The following is a 24,180-nucleotide window of genomic DNA, read 5'->3' as shown; positions in this document are numbered from 1 at the left end:
CAGACTCAGTGGCATGGCTCACGGGCCCAGCCGCTCCGCAGCATGTGGGATACTCCCGGACCGGGGCATGAACCTGTGTCCCCTGCATCGGCAGATACTCTCAACCACTACGCCACCAGGGAAGCCCTATGAAAATGTATTTTAACAGCAAAGTAAAAAGTATAGACACTCAAAGGAAAACCTAGTTTTATTATTTGGTTTGTTGCATACCAAAGCATAAAATTTGAGACCTAGAAGTATCCAGAATACATAGATTATTCCTATCTATGTGAATGATGACCAGAGAAAAAAAGAGATACAAGTGAACGGGCATTTCACAGAAAAGGAAATACGAATGGACCATTATAATATGAAAACATTATCAAGCCTCATTATTAACTGGGGAAATACAAATTAAAAGCACAATGAAGGATCATTTCACAGATTGGGAGTATTATTGTTGGTGAGAATGTGGAACAATAGGAATTTCCACCCAACTCTGGTAGGAATGTATACTGGAAAACTGTGGCTATTTAATAAAATTGAAGGTGTGCGCACACTAACTTAAGATATTCACTCCTATGTACATATCCTAGTGAGATTTTTACACATGTGCACAAGGAAACCAAATATTTAGATCATGAGGTTTGAGTTTCATGACTTGCAATGTCCCTGAAAAATATCTAGCAGCTTCTTATTGTGTCTTCTTTAAAAGCGGAAGGCAAAAAGTCACATTCTGGGGGGGAAAACACTTACTATCTTAAAATTGGCCGAAATATCAGTAATACTAGGAAACCATGTCACACACAAAGATGCATTTTTGTGCTAAGAAATATTGCTGGAAGACATATGGAAAGCATTGCTGAATAAAAAGTGAAAGAAGTATTAGGACTATTATGCAGCATGGGAGATGGGCCATAGAATTGCATTGATTTTGTTTCAATAATGAAAATCCTTAAGAGCTACTTTTAAAAAACATTTTGAAATATTACGGAGAAAATTGTGTTCTCAATAGTGAAAAAGTCTCTTGCAAAAGCAAGGATTTGGGGAGGATGAGGATGGTGTTGATGAAGGAAAATGGGCAGATATAACTACTAATGGAGTGGCTGCTTGACCAGAAATAAAATGAGAATCTTGGGTAAGTTCACAGAATTAGCTCCTTACATGGAATTCACACTTTCTTTCTTAGGCAAGCTATTGAAGCAAAGAAGTTGGAGCCAGAATATAAAATCTTAATAGTACTTTATTTATTTATTTTTGAATTTTATTTAATTTATTTTTTATATAGCAGGTTCTTTAGTAGTACTTTAAAATGAGATGTGCAGTGGCTACACCATGGACAGTCTTCTTGTAATTTTGTGGCCAAGTACTTAATTTGAAGGTTTAATTTTACAAAAAAATCAACTGTTTCAGACTTGCAGTGATTGATGATGGGGAGCTTTTCATAGCATATTCCCTTGGAGATATTTCCAGGGTGAAAATGACATTTTTTACAATGAAAAAGCACCTGTTTTCCAAGTAATCTTACCATGGAGAGAACATTTTGAAAATGGATGTTTGAGTATGTTTTTTTAAATTACATCAGTATATTGCTGAAAATGATCTAAATGTGTCATGTATGTAATCTCTGACATAAGCAGACTTTAAAAAACGTGAATGTCAAATTTTCTAATTGTTTAAATAATGAGGTAAAGTGAAATTTGAATCCATTTGTTAAAAATATAAAAATAAAACATTGTGTGTTTAGTTTAAGAAGTGACTGACAACAGGCAAAATGGAGAGTTAGTAGCTGAATTTCAACAAAATCCTTTTCTAATTGGTGGATTAGAATGAATTCTTTTCCATTTGGATCTGTGCATGTTTGTGACTTTTTTTTTTTTACATCTTTATTGGAGTATAATTGCTCTACAATGGTGTGTTAGTGTCTGCTTTATAACAAAGTGAATCAGTTATACATATACATATGTTCCCATATCTCTTCCCTCTTGTGTCTCCCTCCCTCCCACCCTCCCTATCCCACCCCTCTAGGTGGTCACAAAGCACCGAGCTGATCTCCCTGTGCTATGAGGCTGCTTCCCACTAGCTATCTGTTTTACGTTTGGTAGTGTATATATGTCCATGCCACTCTCTCGCTTTGTCACAGCTTACCCTTCCCCCTCCCCATATCCTCAAGTCCATTCTCTAGTAGGTCTTTATCTTTATTCCTGTCTTACCCCTAGGTTCTTCATGACCATTTTTTTTTAATTCCATATATATGTGTTAGCATACGGTATTTGTCTTTCTCTTTCTGACTTACTTCACTCTGTATGACAGACTCTAGGTCCATCCATCTCATTACAAATAGCTCAATTTTGTTTCTTTTTATGGCTGAGTAATATTCCATTGTATATATGTGCCACATCTTCTTTATCCATTCATCCGATGCTGGACACTTAGGTTGTTTCCATCTCCGGGCTATTGTAAATAGAGCTGCAATGAACATTTTGGTACTTGACTCTTTTTGAATTATGGTTTTCTCAGGGTATAAGCCCAGTAGTGGGATTGCTGGGTCATATGGTAGTTCTATTTGTAGTTTTTTAAGGAACCTCCATACTGTTCTCCATAGTGGCTGTACCAATTCACATTCCCACCAGCAGTGCAAGAGTGTTTCCTTTTCTCCACACCCTCTTCAGCATTTATTGTTTCTAGATTTTTTTGTTTTTGGTGTTTTTTTTTGCGGTTACGCAGGCCTCTCACTGTTGTGGCCTCTCCCGCTGCGGAGCACAGGCTCCGGACGCGCAGGCCCAGCGGCCATGGCTCACGGGCCCAGCCGCTCCGCGGCACGTGGGATCCTCCCGGACAGGGGCACAAACCCATGTCCCCTGCATTGGCAGGTGGACTCTCAACCACTGTGCCACCAGGGAAGCCCTGTTTCTAGATTTTTTGATGATGGCCATTCTGACTGGTGTGAGATGATATCTCATTGTAGTTTTGATTTGCATTTCTCTAATGATTAATGATGTTGAGCATTCTTTCATGTGTTTGTTGGCAGTCTGTATATCTTCTTTGGAGAAATGTCTATTTCTTTTGCAATTTCAAAAGCCATTAAAATAAATTATTGAGATAGACTGAACTTGAAAGCAGCCTTCCTATTATTGTATCACAAAGTTTAAATCTTAAGGTTTTAAAAATAATGAAGCATATTTAGTCACATTATATTCATAACCCAAGCAAAAAATGATTTATTATATTATAATTATAATAAAATTTATAGAAAATATTGTTTATCATATTAATTTTCGTTTTTAATCTTTTGTAATATATGTAAGTACTGGAGTACAGATCTGTGATGAAAATAACATTTTAATATGCTCCTTTTTGCAAATAAATGTTCAAAATATTTGCTTATAGAATATATGGTAGGCTGAATTGCTGCCACCAATATCCAGTTCCTAGTCCCTGCAAGCTGTGAATGCATTATATGGGAAAAGAGACTTTCCAGATGCAAGTTAAGGATCTTGACAATAGGAGATTGTCCTGGATTATGTTGGTAAATTCTAACTGTATTCACAAGTGTCCTCATAAGAGGGAGGCTCAGAGAGATTTGACTAAAAAAGAGGAGAAGGGGATGTGAAAACTGAAGTGGATATTAGAGTCACGTGCTTTGGAGTTGGAGGAAGGGGCCACAAGCCGAGGAATGTAGGTGGCCGCTAGAAGCTGGAAAAGGCAGGGTACCAGATTCTCCCTTCAGAGCCTCCAGGAAGAATCAGCCTTGCTCGCATCTTGACTTTAGCCCAATGGTTTCAGATTTCTGACCTCTAGGGCTGTAAGAGAATAAATTTGTATTGCCTTAAATGTGTGGTAATTTGTTACAGCGGCATTAGGAAAGTAATATACAGTGTACAGGGAAAGAGGTTTGGAGACTACTAATATCTACTCCAGTTTCTAACTTAATGAAATACTCCTGCTTGAGGTCCCTGAAATTAACCTTAGATGTTTCACAGCATTGTGTTTTATTTCATTTTTTTTCTTTCAGTGGTTGTCTACCATCATATTGTTGATTTCCTGATGAGTTTCTGAACCAGATCCCAACATTCCACTTTGAATAAAATTTTCAAAAATTCTTTTGAAAGACTGTATAAATAAGTTAGTGGGAAAATCAAATTTAGAAGTCAAATTCAGAAAAGCAAAAAGTATTTCATGGGGCTTCCCTGGTGGCGCAGTGGTTGAGAGTCCGCCTGCCGATGCAGGGGACACGGGTTCGTGCCCCGGTCCGCGAAGATCCCACATGCCGCGGAGCGGCTAGGCCCGTGAGCCATGGCCGCTGAGCCTGCGCGTCCGGAGCCTGTGCTCTGCAACGGGAGAGGCCACAACAGTGAGAGGCCCGCATACCGCAAAAAAAAAAAAAAAGTATTTCACATTTCAACATGAATTTTCAAAGGCCAGTATACATTTACATATCCCAATTAGGCATCCTTGAAGATAAAGCTTTACTTAAGAAGTTGAGTTTTTATATTGTCCTTTAAAAATGTGTTTCTAGCTAAAGGTTTAAAGTTACATAGGTAAAACGTGGTAGTAGCCTTACAGGTACTCAGACTGCTAATCTGAATTTGAGCATACTATGACAACTAAGTTGCTAGTTTTATTGAGCATATATCAATTCACTGTGAACTGTTTAAGTTGGTTAGTGTTACAGGTGTAACCTGTAAAAGTTTGAGCAAGTTAATGCTTAATGATGGGAATGTTTCGTTGAACAGAGATGGAGGTTTTCCTGAAGTTCCTGGTACTTCATGTTGCTTGCTGTTCACTTGCCATTCTGGCCTGGTGCTCTGTCATAAAGGAAATGAAATTGGTTTCCGCAGGAAATGAGATCAGTCTAACAAAGATGCATTTCAGCAGACACCAAAACTTAAATAACTAGGTCATTCATTCTTCAACCACTTATGGGTATAAACATAAACTGTGGTTAATGTGGATGAAGTTAATATAAACGTGATTAGCTTGTAGAAAATAGATGGATGGTTACTTTAATGGGTGATTTTATCATTAAATCTCTTTACTAGGATTAAACCTGGCATCAGACATTCAAGTCTGTTGTGGTACTTGCCAAATAAAAGATTTAGAAGTGTGTAATTTTTATCACCAAAGAATTTATTCCTGTAAAGATCCAATGAATCTTTCAGGTTGGTAACCTACATGTGAGTGGATTGGGTGTGTATGAATCTTATTTCATTTCCTACAGTAGAGGGTCCTGAAATAATGCATTTAAATTCTGTGTAGATGATTTTGATTGCTTAATGTTCGGCCCTATGAAGATATTTTTTCCAATCAGCATAAGTTAGAATTTTTAGACCATCATCAAAATATTACAGTTAGTATTTGCATTATTTTAACATATGTTTATCTTTGATAAATCATAGCTACATTATTGAAAACTCATCAGTTAATATTTTAAAAATAACTTAAAATATTTCTAGGGCTTATTTACAAATATTTTTTCAGTGGTTTATTTGCAATGCGATGGTACAGGTGTCATGTCACAAAAATGCTTTCTCTTTAATGGACTTTTCTGTGAGGCACAGGCAGCACTATTAAGAATATTCAACAAAGTACATAAGAAGTAAGGCATTATGGAGCGTAACACTGTCTCATTAGCTTACAAAGGAGTATGAAAGATACGTTGCGTACAAATTGGTGTAATACGTGGCAGTTTGGGTCATCACGAGATGCTTCATGGATGTGGTTGTATTTGAGCTTGGAGTTGAAGGATGAGTAGAAATTGGACAAAGGCCAAAGATGGGAAGATGAAATGTATTTGTGAAAAGTAGAGAATTATCTAATTTAGTCTATTATAGTAAGCATTTAATGTAGGTTAGAAAATTAGGTTGGATCCAGAATATGAATACCAGCTAGGGGAACTTGGTCTTAATTTATTAGGCAATGGGATTTTCCCCCCAGCTTTATTGATGTTGTAATTGACAGATCAAAATTGTATATGTTTAAGGTGTAAAATGTGGTGTTTTGATATGTGTATACATTGTGAAATGATTATCACAATCAAGCCAATTAACATCCATCACTTCACATGTTACAATCTTTTTTTTTTTTTTGCGGTACGCGGGCCTCTCACTGTTGTGGCCTCTGCCGTTGTGGAGCACAGGCTCAGCGGCCATGGCTCACGGGCCTAGCTGCTCCACGGCATGTGGGATCTTCCCGGACCGGGGAACGAACCCGTGTCCCCTGCATCGGCAGGCGGACTCTCAACCACTGCGCCACCAGGGAAGCCCTATTCCATAGGTTTTTGAGGCTCATTTAATTTTTTTCCTGTTTTTTTTTCTCTGTATATTTCTGATTGAATAATTTCTGTTAAATGATCTTTGAGTTCATTGATTCTTTGTCCTTTCATTTTAAATCTGCTGTTGGACCCCTCTAGCATATTTATTATTTTAGTTATTATACTCAAATCCATTTGTTTCTCTTTGTGTAACTCCTGTATCTTTATTGAGCATTTCTTTTCATTGACTAATTATTATCATACGTTTCTTTATTTCTCTAAGCATTTTTCTTGTAGTTCTTTAAATATATTTGTATGCTTTTTTAAACTTTATTTTATTTTATTTATTTTTGGCTGCGTTGGGTCTTTGTTGCTGTGCACGGGCTTTCTTTAGTTGCAGCAAGTGGGGTCTACCCTTCATTGTGGTGCACGGGCTTCTCATTGTAGTGGCTTCTCTTGTTGCAGAACATGGGCTCTAGGCGCGCAGGCTCAGTAGTTGTGGCACTCGGGCTTAGTTGCTCCGCGGCATGTGGGATCTTCCCGGACCAGGGATCAAACCCATGTCCCCTGCATTGGCAGGTGAATTCTTAACCACTGCACCATGAAGGAAGTCCCTATTTGTATGTCTAAAGTTTTCTTTGAAGCCTTTATCTGCTAATTTCAACATCTGGGGATACTCACTGACAGTTTCTCTTGACTTTTTTCTCTCAGTATAGGTTACACTTTCCTGTTTTTTTGTTTCTTTGCCTGTGCCACTTTTCTTTTTGTTAAAACTGGACTCTTAGGTAATATATTGTAGGAACTATAAATTCTGGTATTTCTCCACTGAAGGTTGTTGTTCCGGTTTTTGTTTGTTTGTTTGTTGTTTAGTAACTTGCCTGGGCTAAGAAGGTGGTTGTTCCTATTTTTGTTGGTTTGTTTATTGTTTAGTAACTTGCCTGTGAGATGTCCCCCCTATGATGTGTTGTCATTGATGTCACAGATCGATTTGTTTTCATTCTTTTATTTTAGCCTGCTTCTTAAAGGTTACCCTGTTTCTGCATAGCTTAGAGTTAAGGCAGTGATTGTACAGAGGTTGCACTCAGGTACTTCAAACAGTAACAGTTCTGTTCTCTGCATATGAACCTGTGTATGGGTAGAGAAGCACATGAAAAGTTCATGTTATCTAAAATCTGTTCCAGATTTGCTATCTGCGAGTTCTTTGTGTCTTTCTTATGTACATGCTACTTCATAGTTAGCCGGGAGTGTGTGAATAGTTTGGAATTACTCTGCATGCTTCAACTTCAGTCAGGAATATACTGAGTAAGGCTAGAAGAGCTGTTGAGTTTCCCTGGAAAGTGTCAGTTTCACATACAGTGCATTGTGCATGGCATCTGCTCCAAATCAAGCGAGCCCCCTTTCATAAGGTGGCACAGCTTCTGGTCCTCCCAGACTACTCACACCACATTCCTGCAGGAGCTGCACATCAGCTGAGCTGTGGGGAGATGGGAGCAGCCTTCAGAAATACCACCACAGACTCTTACTGTTCTTACCTGAAGTTCAGCAGTTTTCAAGCCTAGAAGTTTGTTATATTTTTTTATGCCTCTGGTTAAGTCCCACAGCTCTAAAAGGTTATTCTTGTCTATTTTATCCAGCTTGCTTTTTAGGGAGAGGATTTGCCAGCCTCCTCACTCAGCCATAAGGAGAAGTCCCCATAATTTCTTTAAAAAATGTAGCTCATTAAGTCTTTTTATCTTTCCTGAATTGATCCTTGAACATAAATAGTGTCACACTGTGGCTTTCATACATCATGTACACAGCTGCTAGAGTTACCTTCCTTAAAATATCCTTTGTGTTATTTCTTTGTGTTACTGATAACTCCCTTCTGAACTAAATTATGTGTTAGGTGAGATGGAATTTTTGGTCACCCAAACTGTATTTGTATTCTGTTACCTTAAGCTATATGTTTATAGATTATATGGATTAATAGGACTCTGGAGTATGTCCAGATCACCTAACATTATTTCAGGGTTAAGTCTCACAGATACAGTGTTAGTTTCAGTTCTGTATAACATACCTGAGTTATCTCTCCTGACTTAGTTTTCTAATTCTACTATATACCTCTCTTGTCAAGATTCTTCAACCAGAAAATATCATATCTTCCTTTGACATGATGACTCATATCTTCAGACAACAAGGGAAAGATCCCTATACCCAGATATACCCACAAGGCATCATCTAGGAAGGATCACTATTTTTTTTTTTTTTTTTTTTTGCGGTACGCGGGCCTCTCACTGTTGTGGTCTCTCCCATTGCGGAGCACAGGCTCCGGACGTGCAGGCTCAGAGGCCATGGCTCACAGGCCCAGCCACTCCACGGCATGTGGGATCTTCCCGGACCGGGGCACGAACCCGTGTCCCCTGAATCAGCAGGCAGACTCTCAACCACTGCGCCACCAGGGAAACCCAGGATCACTATTTTAATGCCTCATTACACTTTTGCTTTTGCTAATACATTGCCAGAGGGGCTCATACCAGGTTATAAACTTATGAGATGTCTCTCAAGCAAAAGTCATGGAGTCTGTGGTATTCATGGCTCTGATTCTGTGTGTGAGTTCTTTTAGAGCACGTACACTGTCACATTGAAGTTTAATTTATCAATAATAAAACTATTACCACAAATGTACAGGAAAACAAAAAGAAAAAAAGAACAGCTGATAATCAGGCTAATATTACCTTGAGGGGGACGAGGTGATATATGGGTTTTAGGCTAAGCAGATATGCCTCTTAATAGTTTCTGGTTTAGATCGAGTCATTTAATTTTGTCACTCACCATTTACTCATTTCTAAAGTGAAGGTAATAATAATACTTCTCTTATAGAGTTGTGGTGAGAATTAAGACCTAGCACACAGAGGATGCTTTAAAAGTCATGTAGCCATTATTATTTACATAATTGTGTCTACACAGTTATTTCTTAATTCTTGAAACTGTGTGGGAATTCCATGTGAGCAAAATCCTAGTAAGAATTCCAGGGTGTTGACTGTCTCCATCTGAGTTTGCTTGGAGTTTCAGTTTTGAGGTTCCAAGTGATATTACTGAGTTGATTCTAGCTTAATTTGTTCAGACTGATACTGAGTAATTAATTTAGCTCTTGCCATTTTAAATTAATTTAGATGGAATTATCCAGCACACTTTCATGGAATGAGATACCCACAAAGAGCGAGATGGTTGTATGTTACGCCTGAATAAATCGGCACTGTATTACATCGTTAATTAAATTTGAAGACATCATCTTTGCCTGCATAACTTGATGTGGAAGCCATAATTCTCGTCTTCGTTTTTTTCTCCTCCTTTTGACTTTTTGTAGTGCTCTAGGTGAGGCAGAAGCTGTTGATTGCCCGGATCCACAAGTTTGTGTGAATTGTTCCCTTTCTTTAAGCAGATTATGAGACAAGGCAGTATGGATGTTGTGACAGAGGTCATATGTCAGATGATTAGGTTGACCTGGTTACGGTAAAAATGATTTTTTTCCCAAATGCTTTTACGCAACGAACTTATGAATTGATTCTACCTGAATCTCCTTTTCACAGAACTCCCCGAAGACAACTCTACGGATCACTGGAAATTTTCACTGGGGGATCCACCAAGTTTGATCACTGTGGTTCACTGGGATCTTGCAGGGAGGCAAGGCTGAGATGTCACAGACTCTGATATCTGACAAATACTTGGGCCATACATTATTTTTGCCAAAACTATTTTTGTGTACTCGATATCATGACACTGCCAATTACTTACAACATATGTAATGAGTATGTATATATTTTGCTAATTCTTTTTTTAAAAAAAATATTTATTTATTTATTTGGCTCCACTGGATCTTAGCTGTGGCACGCAGGGTCTTAACTGCGGCACGCAGGATCTTTTAGTTGCGGCATGCAGGCTCTTAGTTGTAGCATGCGGGATCTAGTTCCCAGACCAGGAATCAAACCTGGGCCCCCTGCATAGGGAGCGCAGTGTCTTAGCCACTGGACCACCAGGGAAGTCCCTATTTTGCTAATACTTAAAAAAAGACTCGAGCAGAGTGAAACTTTGCTCCAAAGTAATTTGTGGGTAGTTGAACTATAGTGGTGGTTCCACTATTTCCACCGATTTATTTCTTCTTGTGGTTTGCTTATTCATCTGTTTATTCAGATGTTTAATGAGCTCTGAACTCTGAATTTAGTGGTGAAGCGCCATGGCTTTTTTAACAGCAGGTTTCTCAATTTGAGCCCAACTTCCTGGAACATCATTGTGATATATGACTAGAAATTATGTGCTTTACATGCAAATTAGGTAAGTGGTCCATCACCTAGAGTGTGGAGAGTTGGTTTGTTAAGCTTTTATTGAGATTGCGACAGATACATGGGTTTGACTTAGCAATGTTCAAAAGCAGGAGGCTACATCCAATGAATCATTAGTAGCACATGTGATTTTTAACATACCTGCATATCATCTTGAGGCTTAATTCATAGCCAAAGCCTTTCCTTTGGTTTCCTTTTGAGTGTCTTGCTTTCAAAATACTAAATATGTGTGTTCTCACCAACAGTGGCTCCCAGTTAAGATACGTGTGAACAGAGTTGACCTAATACAGTATTCCTGTTATGATATTAGAAGGAGAGAGGTCATGCAGGGTGGAATGTCAAACTAGTATACCTCCAGATTTGCACTGGCACATTTGAGTCAGCTGAATATTAAAATAATTAGAAAAATAAGGGAGATTGGCATATCTACTTAATATGATGTTTAAAGAAGATTGTATTACAGAAGATGTATGCCAAGGAGAAACATGAACACTGAGCAAATCATATGAACCCCTATTAATTCACTAGGGATTTTCATAATTCACTGCTAAGTTGACAGAGCTGTGGCTCTTTGTAGTGGTGATGTACTGCTAACCACTTGTTTAACGTGCTAACAGATCCTTTCTGACTTGGACCTATGTTGTTAAGAGAGACACATGGAATGACTTGAGCTTTTCTGAAGAGATTCAAAGGCTTGAGATGTGGGGAAACCCAGGCATATCCATTTCATCTGCTATGATCACATTTAACTTGTCTTTCAAAAGCTGATCTCTGAAAGAAGAAAGAATTTATCCTGTGATTGATGCAGGCTACATATTTCCTTTTCTAAGACAGTGTTCTGTTAATCTTTGGTGCAAAGTGGGATGAAGAGAAAAAAAAATGACAAGAAAAACTACCTGGAACTATGAACTCTCACTGAAAAGTGTGAAAGTCTGGCAATAACCACATTTCCAGGCTGGGGAAATGTTATGATTGGAATTTTGAAGACGTATAAAGAGAAAAAAGTGAACTAAGATTTTCCTTATATCCAGCTTGATATTTCTTTTCTAAAGTAGTTCATATAAGTCAGTGGGATACAGCATCATAATTATATTGGAATCGTAGGACATACAAACATTTTAAAGGATATCGTGCCCTGTTTGGTAGGTGTGATTTTGCCTGTTTCATGTCTTCAGTTGGCAACTTAAGCAACAACAACAACTTTATTTTTTGGAGAAGTTTGATATCTCCGTAGCTTGTGGGCACGACCCTCAGTGGATATGGTGTCTTGCTCAAGGCCACTCAGCAGATGGGTGGCTGAGAATAAACAAACCTGCATCAACTTCAGACCATCTGTTCCACTCCAAAGAATCCTGTCTTCACATTTCTTGGTAGAAGACAAGCTTTTCTCTTAATTTATATCTCTGTGATTCTGGCTTTCAATGTGAGATAGATTTTTTTTTAATTAGGCAGAGAAAATTATATTTTGTTGGGATTTTCTAGTTTGTACTGCTTTGCTTTTCTTATTTGGACTTCAGAACTCTTCTGTGAAGTGTGATAAGTATATTGCCACTTAATGGATGGGGAAACTCAGACTGATTTCCCTGGGATCCCTTGGCTGGTTATGCATTGACTCGGAATCCCATGTCCTTTGGTACAGTGACCTGCCCATTTGCTTATGCTGTCAAACTATCAAGTTAATAACTCATTAATTTTCAAAATACATTTTGAGATATCTCTGTGTTACTCTGAAGGTTATTTGGTGCAAAACTGAAAGGCAGTGTAAAAAGGTAAATTAACTTGTCTTCGTATTAGAAACTTAGGATTATGAAAACAAAAACCAAAGTAAAGATCCACGATTAGGGCTGTTACTACTTTATCCCTATAGGCGCGTTTGTTTAATTTTCCAGAAATAGGTGAAATCGTAGTCTGAGGTCAACTCTTCAAACACTGAGCACTTTCTTTTGCAAATCATCATTTTAGACTGGTCGTGGTGGGGTGGGAGAGTGAGGGTCCTAGTTGAATAACAATGTTTCATAGTATTAAACTTGAACCAATCTTCAGGAGGCATATGGCTTGTCTAGATCCTTTAGCTGTCATGAAGAATGAAGTAGATAGAGATCTATTAACAGAAAATGATCGTCAATACATATTAATAAATTAAAATATGTAATTTATACAAAGTGAGCCCGTTAATGGGAAAAGCCAATCTATATACTTCTATGTGAGCTTACATATGTATGCAAATGAATAAAAAAAGGCCTGGAAAGATGTACATCTGAAAGCTTATCCAGCTCCCATGTGGTTATGCCTGGGAGGGAGAGTATGTATAATTAAATTTGGAAAGAGAGAATTAAAAAAATTTTTCAGTATTGTTTGAATTTTCACCAAGGAAAATGTTTTTATATGTGATTTTATTTATGTGTGATTTAAAAATATGAAATAGTTTTCCACTGGTGGAGACCTGGAGATGGATATGTCATGCTGAGGGAGAAAAAAGTATGAGCAAAGGCATCAAGACCTTAAAGTGGAGTGGTATGTTAGTGTGCAATTTGTACATAGTGATAACAAGAGAGGTGGTCTGCTGTAGCTTATATAGCCCCAAATTATTGTTTGCAGTTCAGTTAAGTCAATGACATGTTTCAGTAGGTTTGTAAGTGAGTTAGGCATATACATCTGTGTATGCCAAATGGTTCGATGGATACCTCGGTTGGAAACCTAATTGATTTCACACAGGCTCTCCAGTGCCAGCAAAGCCAGATGCTATGTTGTGGTTATTCTTGAGAATTTTTTTACCTGTAAGATTAGGGAATGTTTGTCAGGCAGGGAAGAATGGGGACCAGTTTGTATTTTAAAAAGAAGAGAAGACACACAGCCATGCTGCTTGCTTAAGGTTTGTTACCTTTGCCAAAACACACCTATCCTTATCAAATTGGTCTTGTCTCCATATGAAGAGCATTATGAGCCTCCTGCCTGCCTGCTTTGGGTTCTGAGCAGCCTAGATACACATTTAGACAAACCAAAGTATATATTTTCTCTGGTTTAATTTTGTATGAAAAATAAGTGTAATGTCTAAGAGGCAGGTAGGTGTACAGGCTGAGCAGTAGTTCTTTGTTTCATGTTCTGATGTGGTCTATTTTGAAGCACCTGTAAGGTAAAACATACGTAAGGGTTTATTTCATGGTTTGGGAGCACACTCATTGTAAGGGCACGTAAAGTTCTTTCAAGTTGAAGTTCTAAAAATTAAAATTCTCAGTAATAGTACTTGAGTAAAGAAAAAGACTAAGGAAAAGATGGTAACATGCAAATGCTTGCGAATTGAAGTTCCCACTACAGCTGTATAGACTGTTACACTTTATCTCTTGTGCCTGGTGTTAGGGGCCATTTAGTTGATCTTTAATTAATGAATGAGACCCTTTGTTTTCCACTGACGACTTTATTTTGGGGAAGTGGGAAATAAGCCTTAACATAAATGCTGCAGTGTGGTTTAACTCTAAAAATGTCAGGGTTATTTGAAGAAATATACATCTAAATTAAGAAATACTTTTAGTAGTTTACTTTAAAAAGTGACAAGTAGTTACTTTTGAAAAGTAAGAAGTTTTGGTAATGATTCTGTTGCCTAGAACAACCAGACGTTTTTCTTTCCAGTAAAAGAAACTAACAGTGCAAAGCTCTGATTTGTGTTGTTTCAAGTTTTACTGAAAGGGGTAAAACTTTTTTCTTTTTTTAACTGCTCAGCTTTTCTGTTACATTTATGTGTGTTTTGAGGGGGGAGGGGGCAAAGAGAGAGCAATAAAGACAGGTCCAAAAAAAGATGGGTAGAGTCTCTGAGAGAGAATTGCCTTTGCTGATTGTCTGTTCATTTATTCCTGTTAAACCCCACTATCTGTAACAAGTATGTTGCTCTGTGAAAAAATGAAATTTGTTTGCCAGGATTAATTCATTTCAGATCCATGTGGTTTTCAAGGATCTTTAAAGTAAATAAGATATTCCAGTGATTCATACTTTAACTTTTTTTTTTTTTTTTTTGCGGTACGCGGACCTCTCACTGTTGTGGCCTCTCCCACTGTGGAGCACAGGCTCTGGACACGCAGGCCCAGCGGCCATGGCTCACGGGCCCAGCTGCTCCGTGGTATGTGGGATCCTCCCGGACCAGGGCACGAACCCATGTCCCCTGCATCGGCAGGCGGACTCTCAACCACTGCGCTACCAGGGAAGCCCCATACTTTAACATTTTGATTAAAGTGAAGTAGGAAACAATTTAAATATACCGAGTATGTAAACTTTTCAATATTATCAGAAAGTTCCTTTTCTTGAAAATAACTAGAACATTTTAGATGTTATGAACAGGTGCATAGTTAATGCTTTGACTTTTCAAACATGATTTCTCTAAAACAGAATCCATTTAAGAACCAATTTTAAGAAATGAGTGGTGCTTCATAAATGCCACAAATGGAGAGAAATGACAATATGCAAAACTAACTAATGACAGTGGCTCGCTTATTTTGAGTTCTTGTTATGGTCTTGACACTGTGATAAGCTCTTAGATTATCTCATTTATTTTTTCACAGCAACCCTATGAGGATGGTATAATTATTATCCCATTTTTCAGGGAAGGAAACTAAAGACTAGAAAAGTTAATAGCTTGTACGTAGTGAGGCCAGGATTCTTGCTTAGGTGATCTGTTTATAGAATCCAATCTCTTAACTATTATAATACACTGATTCTAAAGCAATTCATGAAATCAGTTCAGTGGTGTGTTGGCAATGGCTCTTAGAGTTTCCTGAGAGCTAATTGTTACATATTTAGCAGTTTTGTGAGCTGATTTGTAAACTTTTATACTTTGAAACCAGCCATCGTTGGAGTATTTACACTACAGAAATGGGCAAGTCAAGGCTTTTTATTTTTAGAAATTGGTTCACTAGCACACCATTTCTTAATATAGTTCTCTACCAGTGCTATATGTCAAAGTGTAGCTTCCAAACTCTCACAGTTTAAATGGATATGAATGGAATAAACACTTACCTTAATCAATTTTTTCCCAGTAGCATTTGTCTTAGTGTGATAAGTTGTTATTAATGTAGTTAAACTGAGAATATTAAATTTAAAAGAGCTTATCCTGAATTTCACAGTAGAAGAGAGTCCCTTTCCAGGCTTCCAATCTTTTATCTGAGGATTTTGGAAAGAAAGCCCTTGTCTGGCTGACTGCTGTCAGTGGAAACAATCAATAAACATTCTATAATCGGAATAGAAAAGAGTTTTATTTGAGCCAGACTGAGGACTATAGCCCAGGAGACAGATTCAATAAACACTTGAAACGTGTTCTTCTGGGCTACAAAATGGGGGGAGGCTTATATAGGCAAAATCCACAAAGTTATATAAGTGGTTTGCCAATTATAATTGGAGCTGGCAAGAAGTAAGGGTGCTTGTTAAGCCAGGATTGGTTGAGGTCTGAAATGGTTGAATGTTACAAGGGGAGACTTTGAGACTATAAGGGTGCAGCTGGCAGCTGCTAACAGATCTTGTTTTGAGAGTGGCTGGTGAAGTCCCTGAGTCTGATACAGTTCAGAAAATTCAAGTTCTCAGTAGTGCAGGAATGTGTCTGAAACCACATGCACAATGGCTATCTGGCTCCATTTTGAATGCCTGAACCACAGTTTTATATCTTGTGAGAACAAAGGACAAATATTAAACAGGGGTGCATCCCTTCAAGGTTTCAAAAGAGAAAGATTAGCATATACACAGCAACTCAGCATGACCTTGCTGTCTGGGAAGGGAAACTCATCTTTGAAGGAGTACTAGCATTGGCATTGTAGGGATAAAATGCCCCCATTTCCTATCTTCAAAGTGGACATTCTAAACAATCTGGTAAATGCATTTAAAAAAAATGGTCAAAACAGATGTACATTGCATATTTGAAAGACCAATGCATGCATTGCTAACTGTTCCAGTTAGCATGAAGTTCAAGCCAAATCATGTATAAGCCAGAATGACTTCCCCATACCTCAACGTGTGAAAATTTCTTGCATTACCTCAGAGTATAAAAGTAGTAGCTGCACCCAGATTTGAGAGTTTCCTTTGACTACTAGCTGAGATAGTTTGAGGAGGAATGGAAAGAAATTGGGCTGGGGGCCACAGAAGCCCATGATAAGAGGATAGAGGAATTCAGAAAACGAATGTTCATTAAAAAAATAAAGCAAAGCAAAACATGGGTGCCAGGATGGTTTGTGGGGTATGAGTAACTAGTGATTATATGCTTCTTTTATTGATAAAATAATCTTAACTTTAATTTTAGAACCCTGGTACCTAATCTTTCCTAGAAACCATAAAGCATTATTCTCTGCTGATAAGGATCTTTTTATTGGTAGTGGCTCAATTTAGTAAATACTTTAACACTGTAAATTGTAATTCTGATGCATTGCATCAAGTTATCAATTTATCCTCCTAATGTTCTTTTTAAGAAGACATATTCTCACTTGTGTTTTGTGTTTAATGTATTTATAATGTTCTTCTGTTGTGAAAATGCTCCTTTGAACATCTTCCCATACCCAGCTGGATTGCTTCCTGGATCCTGTTTATCTAAAGTAAAAGCATGCATGCACAATAATGCATTTGTTCCTAATTCGGATAGTTCTCTCTAACTTGACAGTCGGTTCTTATCCTGTTTCCTTCACCTCCTTGGTAGTTACTTGTTGGGATTTTCAGAATTTATGGGGTTATTACTTGATTGGAATGGAAGTTGATGGAAGGAAATAGAAAGGAAAAGGAATGAGTGAGAAAATAAAGCAGTACGCAGACACTGAATAGAAGTCAAATTACTGCATCTGAAGTTGGAGGATATGATACCCAACTTGAGGAAGACAAGCTAATCATTGTCTTTGTGGATAAGGACAAGACTGTGTAAATCAATATTTTATACCAGTCAATTTTATATTTGCTTAACTTCACTGTTAATTTGAGTAAAGTATTTTTCTGTCCTTTTAATTTTTTATCAGCGAAGTACTTGATAGACTAGAAATGAATGCTCTAGAGTTAGAGAAATCTGGCTTTTTAGTCCCGGCTTGAAAAATTTAGTAATTGTGACTTTGGAAAAGTAACCTAACTTCTCTATATTCTTGTCCACACAATAATAGTAATAATCTTTACTGTAGATGACCACAGGAGTTATTGATAAAGCTCCAAGTGCAGTGCCTAATCAGAGGAGGCACTCAATAAATGGTAGCTTATAGTTATCCATAAATTAAAATGTGGATTAAGTGTGAGCGGTATAGACAATGTATTTGGATGATTTGGGAGCTCATATTAGAGAATTGACAACTACTCTTTATTCTTTCTGTGAAAGAAACAAGTATATAATAAGGTAAATTGGGTCTGGATGCTTGATGATGATGGTGGTGGTGGTGGTGATGATAATGATGATGATGATGACGACGACGATGATGATGACGGCTTTCCTTCTTTCTGCACAGAATGTTCCCCCAGACCTCTCCATCTGCACCTTTGTGCTGGAACAGTCGCTGTCTGTCCGGGCCCTGCAGGAGATGCTGGCTAACACTGTGGAGAAGTCACAAGGGGTAAGTACTTAATTTATGTTGTCTTGCAGTATTTTAATGAACTCAGCTACTATATGAATGATTTCTTTCACAGGTTTTGGAGATTTTCTTTTGACCAAAATATGTAAATGCCTTTTAGTTGTGATTTTCTTAAGCTTGCCTTTCTGCTTTATCCAGCAGATCGTTGATGTCTTAAAGAACTTAAAAAAATCCATCCTCAGGGTGATCTGTGTCCTTGAAACTCATGCTTATGTCAATGGTTACAATAGAATCTTCTCCTTGAGCATTTGTGTTTCTAACGTTTTTGGAGCTGTTATTTTGACTCTTTCAATTAATTGCTTTATGCATGGTTGTTATTAATCTTTATTTCATTCTCAAATGCCTCTAACTATGTGACTGTGTCCTAAGCTTCTTTATGGCAAGTAAAATTTCATGGCACTCATATATTTGAAGTAACGAAATTATGGTGTTACAGCTTTAGTCAGTTGTAATTTTGCAAAGAGCTAATCATTTTCTTCTGAAAAGTGAAATTTTTATTTTGTCCCCTAATGCAAACATTTTTCTTTGAAAGCTTATTTGGTAATTTAAATTATGTTCCATTCTATGCTGTGAGTGATTTCTGGGCTACTACCCATTCTTAGCCAATTCATTAAATTTTAGAATTAAGCAGGAGGATGAATGGTCAAATTTTGTTTCCTGTTTATTTGTTTGCTTGTTGCTATAATTACTGCACTGTGTGGTTTAATAAGCTATACTATTTCCAGGAATAAAACTGAAAATTTTTATTTACCATTATTGGTCCATGTGTTGCTGTTTTTGTTGTTAATCATTGCTCTGGTTTGGATAAGTAAAGAGATTAAAAAATGATAATATATGGTTTAACAGAAAATGAGTGATCAATTCTGATGTAATGTATTTTCATTAGCCTTGTAGTTTTTTAAATTTTAGTGTCACACAGCTTAGGACTTTAATTGGTTTGTACATTAATTTTCAATTAATTTAAAATTTTAATACTATACGACATATATGTATGTATGTATGGAGGAGAAAAGTACGTTTGTAAGTATGGAGGAGAAACTTTAGTGATCTTTATTTGATATTAGACTAGTGGCTTATTTTTAAAAAGATCCAAATATGTTATGCATATTTTAATTTTTCAAGTTCATTTTTGGTTACAACAGTTTGAAATTAAGGTATTAAACTACAGAAAGTTAAAAAAATGTTTTTTCTGTTTTTTAATGCAGCGCTTTTGGATTAGACTTGAATCAAAGAGGAATAAAACATTTCTCAGTTTAACTAGTTTTCTTTCTACCTGGAATAACCCCTCCTGAGTTTTAAACATCACATATCAACTTTGAAATTCAAATCTGTCTTTACAAAGGAAAATCCTTTTTCTTTTGCATGAGCATCTAGAAAAGTGTGTATTGTCATTTCACTTATCTTTGTAGATACCAACTTATGATTAAATTCCCATAAATTTAATTTTTGTATTGCTAAGCTGCTTTTTCTAAATTTAAACTTTTGAGAAGATGTTTTACCTCCCTAGAATCATGGCGTTGGATTAGGCAAGCTCTCAATTTTCTGTTTATATAGGAAGTGTTGAAAATACTATTTTTAGACTTATGTTTTGAAGATACTTATTAGAATTTCTGCTTTCCCCCATATATTTATTTAGCTGAATTTTATTTTGAGTTGTACTCTATCTAGAAAGTTTCTATCAGAGATAAAGTGGTAATTTATGTGATATGTGGAATACCATTTATAAGGACCAGCGTAGCTACCATAAGACATTAATTAGAAAACAAAACTTGAGAAAAACCTGCTACAGGAAAGGAACATATTCCATTGAGCCAAATCTCACTTTCAAGCTAGTAACTTTTAGGAAGAAACCACTGTCAAATAGCTCCAGAGGAAACTGTGTCTGGGGGAAAGAAGGATTCTTAGACTGCAGAGGAGTTGTGATTGTACCCGGGAGTGATGTTCAAAATACTTCATAACTAGTTTGACACAGGCATTGATTACTCAGAGTGGACCTCAGTCAAATTGCTTGAGTCACGGTCCTGGGGAGATTTGGGGGGTGGTCTGACCAGTTTGGGGGTATCGTGGAGGAGTTGTGGGATGATCAGAGTTGGGGCTGAGGTTATTTACCAGGAGGGCTAGTTTTCCACTGTAACAACCATCTTCATCATAATAGTGCAAACCGGCTGAAGAGCACGTCTGATTACATGGGATCAGTGGATGCTGCTGACACTTGTAGGAGTCAGTCTTTGGACTCCATAGGTATCCATACCCTCTTTACGAGCGCCTCATATGTCTCCTTTGAATTCATTATGGGAATCTGTGGCGAATGTCAATAATTTTGTCAAGCAAATTGTCATCTCTAACAATAAATTATATGCAGTAGATTTGCTTAAAGAAAGATCCACTTTGACTGGGATGAAGTGTGTCAGGAAGGTGATGCTCATTTTCTTGAAATCATTTCTTTCCCTACCAATTAACAGCATATCAAAAAGAACCTGTGTATTACCTGTTCTCCCACTCTCTTGTGATCAACTTTCTCTAAGAAGCCTTGTTCTTTAAAAAAAAAAAAAAATTCTTCTTAAATTCTTTGTGTAATTCAATACACTTAATACTGATACTATTTAATGTCCAAAATGCTGTCATAGGCATGGTAGCAATACAAACACACTTGATGATGATAAGGAAAAAAATTTCTCATCTAGAACCATGACTTTTCTTCTTGTGGTTAAGTACCATTTTGCTTGTATTCTTGGGTCCCACAGGATAAATGCATGGTTTTATTAAAGCTGCAGGAAATCTAGCAGAAAATTCCCGACATCATTTGTGCCAAAACAAATCATGAAGATTATCGATAACAAAAGGAGATGCGTAAAATGAAACAGAAAAAATATTACCTAATTTATGAAGTTTTGATTCCACAGAGTTGCTTATTGTGGCTATTAGTAAAATAACTAACATATAAGTGGCACAAGAAGCATTCTGAAAGGTTTTATCGGGAGGGATTTTAAAAAATATCACACTTTTTTTATTAAACAGATAAGACAGATCTAGATCTGATGTATATAATTCCACTAAACATCATTTAGCTTTTATTCTTAATCAAAGCATATCAGTCATAAATAGGCCAAGACCTGTTTAGCTTTATCTGAATGGCTGTTCACAGAGCCTTTAAAATCCTGAGGGTGGAGACAATGCACATAAAACAAGGAAAAAATGACTGCGGGAGCATTACCCGTCCGTTTGGCCGAATTTTGCCTGAGCTTCTGTACATGCACATCCTTGCTTGTGTTTAATTTTTCTCTTCTCCCTCTGGGTTTTATGTGGTTCTGGATAACTTGTCTGCTTCTGAATCCACTTCTATCTCCTCTCGCTCTTCAGATTTTTTGGGGGGCATACCCGGTGATATAGCATAGGCCTAAGCAGGGTTTTGTAGAATTTGTGAACAGTTTTAAGAATACGAGCTGTGCCACATATTCACTCTGTGGCTTTGGAGAAGGTCAGTATTTATCATCAGGTTTAGTAATTATTAAATGATGAAGTATGTGGAATATTCACCATACATTTAACAGTGGCTATTTTTATTGTTTTACATATTCTTTTTCTCATACCTGTAAGAAATGGTTGGACTGCTACAATCCCTGACTTCCTTTTCCCTGGACTTGCAGTTTCCTTCTCTGTGACCTTGGCTGGTCCAGAGTCCCCCTTCTCCCTCCTCCAGTATCCCAGCCAATTTGTTCTGAGATTTAGTCGTGCCAGTTCAATGATAGCACAATTAGGTTAAAATATAGTCAGTGATAGTATTTGCTTATTTCTGTGTGTGTTCTAGTTAATAAAGTTTAATAATTTAGGTGATCCTGTGCTTTTGCATATTTGTTTCATTATACCTTAATTCAGAAACATTTTTGATGAACATTAATTTTTATTTTTGTGATGCCTAGTTTAATTTAAAGATTCCACTTCATGGAAGCACAGATATGAAGTGAAAAGTGAGACAGTATAGTGGAAGGAGCTTTGGTTTTACAGTCTGTGAAATTTATTGATAATTCTTACTTTTTCAAATACTATTTTTAATAGTTATCATTTGTTGACAGGTATTGCTTTTGTTTAACACCATGAGTATATTAAGTGGCTTATTATTTGTATTACTATTTAGGAGAGTATATACAAAGATAACATTGACTGTCCTTTCTGTCTTTTGGTTTAACTGTTTCTGGGAGAATTGTAGAACCCTGTCCCTTTTGACTTTGGCTTGTAACCACTTGACTATCGGTGCCTTGTTGTTAGACAATTAGTAGCTTGAACCAAGAAACAAAAAGTAAAATTAAACCAATATTTGCCCCTTATATCCTGCTTTTTGGAGGAAATTTGTAATTTTGGTAATTCTGATTGGTATCATTCATTCACTTTACGTCATATATTTTCCTCATTATTATAGGTAATTGGTAGTTTTCTATAATTTCAATTACAACTGATGCTTTAAATATCTATAAAATTTACAATGTAATATTATAAATATTACTTATTATGAAAGCCAGTTGTAATCATTCATTTATTTAATGCAAACTTTGAACATTTATAAGGTATACTTTATAAGACTGTGGATAGAAAGATGAATAATAGGAGATTTTTGTCATCAATGGATTCACAGTCTAATGCAGGAATAGAAGGAAAATTATAGTGCAGTATGATGTGTGTTATCATGGAAGTGTAGATAAAGTGTTAGCACAAGGAAGGGACTGGGTTTGTGGAACTTGGCATTCCTTTGAGTGTTCTTTGGACTTGCTACATCATTTCTAAGACAAGTAGAAATAATATTAAAACTATTAATATAAAAATCACTTAAAATTTTTCTCCAGGGAACAACTTGGTCTCATTAGACTATTCTTTAGAATTCTATTAGAAACTAGTACTTGCCAGGAGGACTATGCATAATATGTCCAAAGATTTTCCTAATATGGTTTTTATGTTTCAATGTACTGAAATGGTTTATTATTTTATATGAAATCCTAATAGTGTTTCATATTTCTAAATTATATACTGTCTTGTAATTACAAAATACCACTGTGACTTAATTATTAATAGAGAGGTACATCAGACTCAGACATGTTCAGTTTTTATGAAAAATGAAGTTATAGAATATGGAGTATTATTATACAGTTGTACCATTCTTCTAATAAAACCTCTGCTTTTTTAAAGCATGTACTCTGAGAGTATTCAAAAATGCATCAAGAAGTAACCAGCTAAATTTACTGGTAAATGAGGTGGGTTTTTTAAAATACATTTTTTAAACATTGACGCACCATAGATGAGTTTTTAAAAAATACATTTATCAAACATTGACATTCCAATTTCAGGCAAGTAATTGCATTTAAGATCATTTTATATAAATGCAAGAGTAGAAGTTGAAGTTCAAGAAGTTGTGTGCTGTTTTCCATGGTGGTTAAGCATACAGATTCTAGAGCAAACTCCTTGAGTTAAATTCTTGGTAAACTTAGGAAAGCTGCTTAATGTTTCTGTACCTCAGTTTTCTCATCTATAAAGTGGGGGAAAATAGTGTCCCCTTCATAGTGTTGTTGTGAGAATCTAATAAGTCCATATAACTAATGTGTATAGAACATTCATGGCACACAGGAAGCACTATAGCTATGCTGTTATCTTATTATCGTGTTTGCTTTGGGAATGCAAATGTTTGCTCCAGACCAAATATTTGGTCCAAATATTAAAATCATATTCGGCCCAAGTATTAAAAAACATATTTGGCCCAAATATTAAAAGCAAAACAAACAAACAACAGTAAAGCCCCCAGTTACCTCAAGGCTCCAGAGAGTTGACCAAAAGCAGACATATTCTGGAGAGGAGCCAGACTTGGAAAATGAAATTGGTGCCAATGACTTTTATATTTTTTAAGGCTTTTAGCCTGGAGGCTGACAGAAGTCAGTGCTGTGTGGTAGCGAAAACTCTAAAAGAACATGCACAGTCTCTCTGAAGACAGAAAGTCAAGGAGTGATCCTGGAAACGAGAAATCCAGAGAGAGGGGGCCCCAAATTCTGTGCATACACTCTGCTCAAGTGTCTGG

At 36.7% G+C, this 24,180-nt stretch overlaps 1 protein-coding gene across 2 annotated transcripts in view; it reads left to right on the top strand.

The window, feature by feature from the left end:
* The window catches only part of RYR2 (ryanodine receptor 2), a 729,440-nt gene that overhangs the window by 238,640 nt on the left and 466,620 nt on the right, over window positions 1-24,180 (top strand). For both annotated transcript variants that reach the window (XM_082634943.1, XM_082634944.1), the window contains exon 3: window positions 18,000-18,104. In XM_082634943.1, the coding sequence (XP_082491069.1) occupies window positions 18,000-18,104 (105 nt within the window). The remainder of the gene's footprint in view (window positions 1-17,999; window positions 18,105-24,180) is intronic.

The sequence above is a fragment of the Mesoplodon mirus genome (assembly GCF_964341445.2).
Source record: "Mesoplodon mirus genome assembly, chromosome: 2".
NCBI lineage: Eukaryota > Metazoa > Chordata > Mammalia > Artiodactyla > Ziphiidae > Mesoplodon > Mesoplodon mirus.
This window is presented reverse-complemented; position numbering and strand designations above follow the sequence as displayed.